This window comes from Lactuca virosa, chromosome 4 (assembly GCF_052849685.1).
Source record: "Lactuca virosa cultivar CGN04683 chromosome 4, Lactuca_virosa_CGN04683_v6, whole genome shotgun sequence".
NCBI lineage: Eukaryota > Viridiplantae > Streptophyta > Magnoliopsida > Asterales > Asteraceae > Lactuca > Lactuca virosa.
In genome coordinates, this window is record NC_136429.1 from 215,035,152 (window position 1) to 215,044,743 (window position 9,592).

General features: G+C 32.2%; 1 protein-coding gene across 1 annotated transcript; it reads left to right on the top strand.

Moving 5' to 3' along the window:
- The first annotated feature begins 3,412 nt into the window (after nt 1–3,412).
- Nucleotides 3,413–8,850, top strand: LOC145107978 (uncharacterized). Its single transcript, XM_079044949.1, has 5 exons — nt 3,413–3,585; nt 5,219–5,401; nt 5,477–5,733; nt 5,824–7,166; nt 7,247–8,850. Exons 1-5 carry the CDS (start codon nt 3,572–3,574, stop codon nt 8,462–8,464), a joined length of 3,015 nt encoding a protein of 1,004 aa, XP_078901075.1. The 5' UTR covers nt 3,413–3,571; the 3' UTR covers nt 8,465–8,850.
- Nucleotides 8,851–9,592: the final 742 nt, after the last annotated feature.

Consider the following 9,592-nt stretch of genomic DNA (forward strand, 5'->3'; position numbering starts at 1 on the left):
AATTCTAGGCCCAAAATGATATAGTTTAATAACTTGTGGTTCCAATTAGGGCCCAAATGAAGTATCTTAGCCCAAAATAATCCAATTGAGAGTTTATTGGTCCATTAGGCCCAATAAGAGGGTCTTGGTCCAATAAGAGTTTGAACCAGGAATTCGGGTTACAAACCCAAGTTGAGTGATTGTAGTGTATGGAATTAGGTTTTGGGCTTCACGAGTGAGTTTTGATTGAAATAGTTGTTTTTGAATGAGTAATATGTATAACCTTAAACTTGAAGCTACAAGATACATCAAGAGTTGATTACATATAGAGATAATTTCCTAGCTACAAATGCTAGTTATGACAAATATGTAGGTAAATTTAAACATTTTCAATTTGATCATTATCCTTTTAAATATTTAAATTTAATTCTCTAATTGAAATAATACTCAAAGTTTTAATTAAATCCTTTTAAGTATTCTAGATTAAATCGTTATTAAAAATATTTAATTAATCATTTAAATATATAAATTTAAGTTCTCTAATTAAATAATATTTAAAACTAAATATTCAGATTTAATTAGTTCTAATTTAAACAATATTCAGAAATAGTTAATTAAATATTTAGATTTAAGTTCTTATTTAAATAATATTTAGAACTAATCTTACATTGAGTATTCCGCTTTAAATAATTTAAATAATATTTAAACTTATCCATTTAAATATTCAGTTTTAAACCCATTATAATAATATTTAAAACAAGATGCTTTATCCTAAAAAATTGACTATCAGGGTTTCTAGATTTTGATTTTAAGCAATGCATACAATTAAAACCTAGAGACTATGATACAACTGTTGGGTTTTCTATACAGCAATACACATTAACAAGGCAACAAAAATAAATAAAATTTACCTAAGTGTACATGCATCCTAGGATTTAGGTTTTCCAAATTATAGCAACCTACTTTAAAACTGTAAATCTACTCAAGAAAGAAAGAATTAGTAACTTCTTTTACAAATCGATCTTGATCTTCTGGACCCCCTCTTGAAGCTTTTTGATCCCTTCTTGATCTAACACGGTTGCTTAGATGAGTTGACCTAAAGTAGAATCCCTCTAATGAAATCACACTCAATGAGTCCAAAAAGAGAACTGAAAGAAAACTAAGAGTGGGATTCATCTCAATAAACCCTAAGAGGGTTTGGAAATCGTCCCACAGAAAGAAAGATAAGAAGTTGGTGAAAATCTCAAGCAATGTGCAAGGAGGAATGAAATCCCTAACACCCTATTTATAGCCTTAAAGCCCTTGTCAAGTTTCATCTCCCATCCCATGTGAGATGGAGATAATTTCAAAATCTTCTCTCATCCTATATAGGATGGAGATTTTCAAAATCTTCTTATCCCTAAGAGTTATGAAATATTCCAATTAGTCAACCTTTTAACTAATTTATATTTAACCGAATTAATTAATTCTCATTTAATTCTAAAATAGTTCATGATTAATTTATTAAACATAATAAATTAATAAATTTATTTTCTCCTTATGTCAATTTCTTTTAATTCTTCAATTGTGTCTTGAGGGCAATTCGAAAATGACAATATTTTTATTCAGAAATATTACTAATAGTTAATGATATTGAACACCATTTCCCACAAATATGACGGTGGAAATGATTTTGTTTGTTACATTTAATTTTGATCATATGATAATTCTTTAAAATATCAATATAATAATAATAATAATAATAATAATAGTAACAAAAAGTAATGTAATCTATTAAATTTGATTCAAAATTTTATTTTAAACATTTAAACAAATTTTTAGTTATTTTAAATAATAATCTTAAGTTATTTTTTATGTTTATTTAATATTTTTATTTACATTTTAGATTTAATGTCATATTTAAATCAACAAATTAAGTAGATTATATTCATAATTCTAAGAGTTTATTATTAATACTCCATCCGACCCAAAATTATTGTCTACAGACAAAAAAACATACATATTAAAGAAACATTAATTACCACAAACTTTATTAAATAAAATGACAATCGTACTATTTTGATGCATTTAATTTCATTATTTTATTGCATTTAATTTGATGGAAAAAATATTTAAAAAAATGCCGACTCGGAGTTTTTTTACTAGTTTGTATGCATGGATAACTTCAACCAAACATATACCGGTTTATATTACACCATGGGTTGATGTAATTCAGTATTTGTATGCATGGATAACTTCAACGTGGATGCAATTATAGAACTTTTACTTTCTTATATTTATTTGTATTTTTATTCTGATTGTTCATTTTGTCGAAAATATCTTCTGTAGAGTGGTCTATAGACCATATCGGGGTGTATTAATGTTCTATCAACCTCTATCTTATTTGTATAAAAAAAGGGTCAATATTGTTTTTGTTGTTTATGTTGCTACATAAAATTCGGTAAAGTATATTCACATAAAGATTATTTATTTTAACATCCATAAATATTTATTTAAAATGCTTTGTCAAACAAAGCTTACACGTATATTTCAAAGCGTATCATGTAAAACATTTATAGTGTGAATCTCGTTATAGTTTTAATACTAGACACTTAACATCTGGATCGTAAATCAATATATTTTTCGTCTATATCATAAAATTTTAATAAATAAAGAAATATGTATATTTTTAAATTAAAACAATAAACACATTTTTTTTTACTTTTTGGTATTCACGAAAATAAGGCTTTAGTCTTTTATTTATGTAGACCAAGTACATTTGTTTATTTAAATAAAATAAAAACATACTCGAATATAAATATCCATGAATCAATAATTTCTTTACATTTTACTCATCATATTGCATTATAATTTGATGACCAAACATTTGTAACAGTAGTATTTACATTAAAGTAAACGAAAATATAGTCATAAGTTAGCATAATTAAAATTGTTTTTATTTTATTTAAAAGTTATATTGTTTTAAATACGTTATCGTCACCTATAATTAACTAAATATACATTTAAAATCCTGTTAAAAAAGTTATTATCCCAATAATAAAACCCTAATTCACGTAATTGTCCCTACCTCTTTAACTGTTCCCATTATTGTACTTGTATTACCTCATTTGCCCTTCTCAATTAATTTATTTTAACTTTTGAACCCTTCTAGCAGAATAAACCATCACATACGGCATTGTATACGCGTGCAATCACGAACCAATAACAATAGTTTTAAGTGCGTGGCATCTTTTGGACTTATCCGACAATACCAAATGACTAGAAAATTGACCAGTCACCTAACATTGCGCGTGAGAACGGGGCGCGTGAGCAAAATTAGGGTTTAGAGTTTTAGTAATTGCGTTAACAAATAACTAGCACTCACCATTTGGATGACGTGGTAGCTTCATACTTTACACGTTCACTGTGTGTTTTTCTCTGTATACGTGTATGATAGACTATAGTATATAAAATGCCTTGCTGTTTCTCTCTCCAGAAACACACACTAGGACAGCCTTCTCTCTCACTCTATGTTTCTCTCTCTCTATTTCGCGGAAACCTAAAGTGGTGACGACTAGGGTTTTCGGGAGTTTCGCCATCGAATTACTCACAAATGGCTTCAAATCTGTAAGTAAAGTTTTGGTATTCGGATTCGTTTCTTGATTCTTCATCTAGTGATGGTAGTTTCAAGTGTTATTGTTGAAGATTTCAAGTTCAGATCTGTTGGGTTTTTGCTTGTCGGTATTTTGATTTGCTTTTGCTTTTTTCTTTATTTTTTTTTTTAATGGAAATTTTATAGCTGGTGATCTGAGCTCGCTCTCTAGTAAATCTTCTTGGTAATTTCTGTTCATTTGCTTTTGATGTTTGATTTGTTCTATTGAGTTTATATCCTTTCTGGGTTTTAATTTAAAGTTCATTTTATGTTATTTCTTGATTGAACTTCTGACACCGAAGCTTACGTATTCAACCCATTGTATAAACCTGAAATCATTGTATGTATGTAATTGTGCGGGTGAAACGGGATTTCTATCGTAAATTTGGGGTTAATCGCATGAATTTGAATTGGGTTTTCTCGAGAACTGTAGAAACTTTATCCTTTTTATTTACCTTTTTTAGTGGGAGCGGCGGGGAAAGAGATAACCCTAATTGATTGGTTGACTTGATAATCTATTTTCTTCCTTGTGTCGGTGTTTGTTTACTCTATTTATTTGTCCATCTACGCTTTCAAGTCTATGTTAATTTTCTAGCTTACCATTTCCTTTCTTGCTAGGGTTCGTTCATCTTTTTGGATATTGCACATAATATTTTTTGATGTTACCTTTCGTAGTTGTATTAAATTAAGCTACGTACACGTACTGCTTAGAGACACAGGTTGGGCACGTTAGTTAAAAATATTTGGTTTCCTTCACACTCATAGGGTTTCATGATTCGTATACTAGGTGCTGTACATGTGATGGACTGGATGAATTTTAACTTTTTCTCACTAATTACTGTTCCTTGCTTTCTATTATTAATGTATGTGACTTTGTTTTCCTTTAGCTTTAATTATGGCATTGTTTCTGGCTTTCTGCATCATCGTTTCTTGTGCAATGCTGTGCTAGCTCACTGTGAAGCTTTGGCATGCATTTGGGTATATCACTTGCTTATCATGAAATGACTATGAACAATGGAACATGTAGGAGCTTTTTATCTAAATAGTTTTACAATCTCAGTCTGAGGAAAGTTAATTTTTGAGTGCAAGTCAATTTGTCTGTGGTCCACAGTCTCTAGTCAAAGCGTTTGACTAATAGATAATGCAACTTTTAAGGTTAAATTCTGTGGTTGTTTCTGGGGTTTGTAGGTTGAACTAAGCTTAGCTAGCAGCTTAGAATTACAGATTTGGTTTGAAATTTTAATTTGGTTTCATCAAGTTTTACCAATTTATTTTCTTCTGTTTATGATATATGTGGCCATGGTTAAGTTGAGCTGTAATAGTCGAGTTTTACTTTGCATTTTATTAACCATGGTTTAGATTTTATACTGTAGTTAACTTTGCAATGCATGGCTTTCTTGTTTCTGATATGACAGGCTGGTCATTGTCAATGAAATTGTACATGCATGTTATATCATTTGTAGGCTCATTATGAACTTACTATGATCACACAGACCTTCATGCAAACCTAAAATCTTTCTACATGTTATCAAGTTCAAGCCAAAGCTTTCATGGACTTGTTACAACATGCATGAGAGTTTAATCACACTTGATGCTCTCTTGTTACAGTGATATCTTAAACATGAATAGCCATGATGAAAAGAGAATTTTCCCAGTAGATGCCCAAGGGAACAATGCTTCTTCTGTACTAAACTCCAGCAGCTCCACCATTAAGATTGATTCATTATGTATCAAACTTGGCTTTGTCAAGGAGAAGGGTGATGCTGAAAAATGTAGCCATTTTTCTATAAGGTAACTCTTCCTGTTTGATCCTGCATTATACTTCATTCTCCAGTATTTAACAAACTTTATTTATTATCCTCTCAGAGGTTATGTTTCTGGGATGCGTGAAAAAGGTAGCAGCAACTTCCTACCTTTTGCTGAAGCACTTCCTCCTATGGATGTCCCAAATTTTAAATATTGGCTTTGTCAAAGTTGTGTGCATAACTGTGGAAATGCAAAAACCTCACATGAGACTCCAGTAGTCTCTGTGTGTGATCAAAGTATGATCCGATCATGTGTAAGGTCTTTCCCTCAACAAGATTGTGGAGTAGCAGTGCTCCCTTTTGGTGAAGGCACTTCAGGTAAATTCCATTTTATATAGTAGTAAAAACATCAATATTTGACAGGTCATTTTAATTTCTGTGCATAAATAGTTTTCTTTGATTCATCAGGTCTTAAGTCTGTTGATAATACGAAAGATAATGATAATGATGATGATGATGAAAATGTCCTTCATGCTTTTGGAGTCAATAAAAGTCAACACTCTCAAGAAATCCCTGTTGATAACGCAGTTCCTAAAGAACCAGTTAAAGTTAGTGACACCAATGTTGCTTCAGAGGCGAATGCAGGTTTATTATGTAGGAAAGAGAGCAATGATGGGAGAGATGATGAGTATCAACAGCAAGATAATGTAGTAATAGAGACAATAACTGGTGTTGTGGGAACTCCAATCCAATCCAGTCAGCAAAATGATCAATCAAATGGACATACAAGACGAAAGGCTCGTAAAGTGCGTTTATTGAAGGAGTTGCTGTGTGGAAATAATGAAATCCAGCAAAGAGAAAAGGAAAATTCTAATACTGACTTGGATCCAAAACCATGTAATCCATTGCCAACTTCTTCCTTGATTAAAAGGAAAGTGCCACATGATCAAGATCAGATACCTGTTGATATAACCACTCCTGTGAATGCTTGTAAAAAAACAAAGACCTTTAAAGGGAATGCAGTTGCAGTTGCAAAAACCACCATTGTTGATCAACATTCTAAAGATCCAGAAGCCACTGAAGATACACCAAACGATAATAGGACTCAGAAGAACTCCAATGTTGGTAAGCTCAGTAGTGATCCAGTAACTGCTTGGAGGTCAATATTCAGTGATATGACTAAAACAGACAATCCTGTTACTACCAGTGCTACTGCCAGTGGTGCTTGTAAACCAACTTGTGATATCTCAAAAGACAGAGGAAGCGGACCCCACTCAAACTTCATGGCCCCACAACATCCGGAGAAAAAGTTAAATTTTTCTATGAATATGTCAAAAAATCCTCTCAAAAGTAAATCTTTTGGAGAGGAATTATATTCAAGGAGAGCAAATGTAGATGGTTGTTCTAGACCAAAAGATCTCAAGGCACATCCGGAGAAAAAGTTGAATTTTTCTTTAAATATGTCAAAATATTCTCTCAAAAGTAAATCTTTTGTAGAGGAATATTCAAGGAGAGAAAATGTAGATGATTGTTCTAGAACAAAAGATGGCAAGTCAGAAACGGAATTAGGGCTTAATCTTTCTTTAAATCATGACCCACAAACACTGATCAATCGTCCTCTCACCAAAGATAATCATAGAAAAGATAATTTGTTCTTTGGGGATTTGAGATCAAGAATTCATAATTGGATTCCATATGATTCAAAATCAAAAAAGGGATCAGTTCATGATGTCAGCAAGGGACATGCTATTGCTACTAAACCAGTACAGCAGCCCTATACATACGGGAGTTTCTCTGGGCATCAGAAATTGGTATGGCCTTTTAGTATTTTTTTGTATTTTAAATGCTTTAATGATATGATATGTTTGCTTTAAGTTTATGTTGTTTATAGGATTTCTCTGATCCACACAAGAGGAAAACTGGAGTTAAAGGATACTCAGATGTAATGGGGCCTTATAATCGTCAAAGAAAAGGATCAATGGTGATGTTGGGGAGATCAGATGAAACTGAAGTTGTTGAACTCTTGGCAAAAAATCAATTCGAGAGAAACTTATGTGAAGCTAGAAGTAGTAGTAGCAATAACACTTTCATACCAAATGTATCAGGTTTACATAATATCAACATTCACAAACATATGACATCATCATCATCATCATCACATCAAGACGATCTCCACCCTTCAACGAGTGAGAAACCCAATATGGGTCCCACCACCATGAGAAATCAAGCTTCTGGATTCTTCAATCAACAACTTCTTGACTTCAATGAGTTTGATGGAAATTGGAGACACAATAACTCACGTTACAATTGTATACCAATACCAAAGAAGAAAAAGAAAACTCCACCCCTCGTCTCTTACCAGTTTCTTAAGCCAAATCTTACCAACGGATATACAAAATGCTCAGAGAAAGATAATCAAAAGGGAATCATGGATTTGGATCTGAATGTTGTGGCTCCAAATGTTATTGAAGAACAAAACAGTTTCCAATCTTTAAATCCGACATCATCCAAACAACATCATCTGAAAAAGATACATTCGTTAGATTCTTCATATCCAAATGAAACAATCCCTGCGATGCAATTACTTAGTTTAATGGATGCAGGAAAGTCAAATCATCGGGTGAATAATACAGATGAAAGAAAGCTTCCAAAACCACTTTCTCCATGTTACACTCATTGCAGTAGCTCAAACATGATCAATGGAAAAACAATACCAATACCCAATGCTCAGTTCCCAAAACCAAGGTATGTCCAGTCATCTTCATTTCCTTGTGGGTTTCAAACTGGTCAAAATGTTAAGTTGACTTCCAGTCAATCAAGAGGTATGTCTTCAGCTTCAGCTTCTGTTTTCAGACGAGAGGAATCTTATGTTTTTCCTGTTCCATGTCATGTGAGTGAAGATCGAAGTGAAGGTGTCACTTTAAGAGATAGAATTGAGCCAATTGGGACTCATGAGATTTGTACAATTAACAAAAACCCAGCTGATTTTAGTACACCAGGACCCGAAAATGTGTATATGATTAATGTTGAAGATCTGGTATTCAGAGGGGAGAAGGGAAAATCAGCAACAGAAAATGCTAATGGACCAAAAAGGCAAAAAAGATCATAAATTTGATGACAGGTTTTGTGACTTTTACTGTCAACAGAGCAGAATAATAAGGAAAAAAGAGAGAAGCATTTGTGACATGAATACTTTTTAGCTAAAGTAAAGTTGTTTTTGCCTTTATGGTTGACAGGTATGGCCTTACTTATACTTAATTTATTAAAAAAAAAAAAGAAGAAGAAAAATAGTTGTAGATATTTTAAAGTTAAGGTTCGTTTTCTTGTAATAGTTCATAGAGTTGCTTTTTTTTTTTTTTTATCTGTTGGGATACTGTTGTTTAAGAGTGTTGTTTTTATAGTGAGAGTTTGAACTTGAGATTATGCACTGTTATTTATGCTTAAATATGAGGAGTTGTGTAAGTGGGGTTATTATCAATAAACACTTGTTACATACCTGATGCCTTCACTGTTTTTATTGAAATTCAAAATTGTTTATTGGAGATTTTAAGTAAGTCTGTTGTCTTTTACCTTCGCTTTTTTTCCATAAATTACTCCAATGCATTGCAGGTTATTGATAATTTTGTAGGTACTATTCTCACAAAGCCGTATAAAGTAATGATGATGTATTGACTTGTACATAATGCAGCAAAAAGAGCATTTACTTCTGGGTTTTCAGTTGTGGAAAAGGCTTTAGGTTCCATGTGCTTGACAGGCAAGAATTCGGATCGTTACAGAGATCCAAAGGTCTTAAGGCGTGTTCTCAATTTTAGAATTATATGTATATGGTATAAGTATTATATACACCAGCAATCCGCAAATCTAATATGAATAGTGTAAGGGAGGTTATTTGTAGAAAGTCATACTTCCATCCAATTGTAGAGGGTGCTTCATTAGAAGACTTCCGACATGAAATGTGAGTTGCACTGGTGAAATAAGGAGGGTGAGGGTGGTGGTGAGCAAGGGAGTAAACATTAAATCAGATGCTTGTAATATATAAAACTGAAATAAAAAGGAGGACAAAAGTATATATGAAAATATTGTAACAAAAGCACAAACACAAGTGGAGCAGTGACTCATACTACCCCCACTAGCTTAATTTTAAACCTACCAACTCCTACAACCCTTCATGTATTACCTCACACTATTCAAACAATTCTTTTCCGGTCATCATCTCCTCTTTGCACCATAAATTATG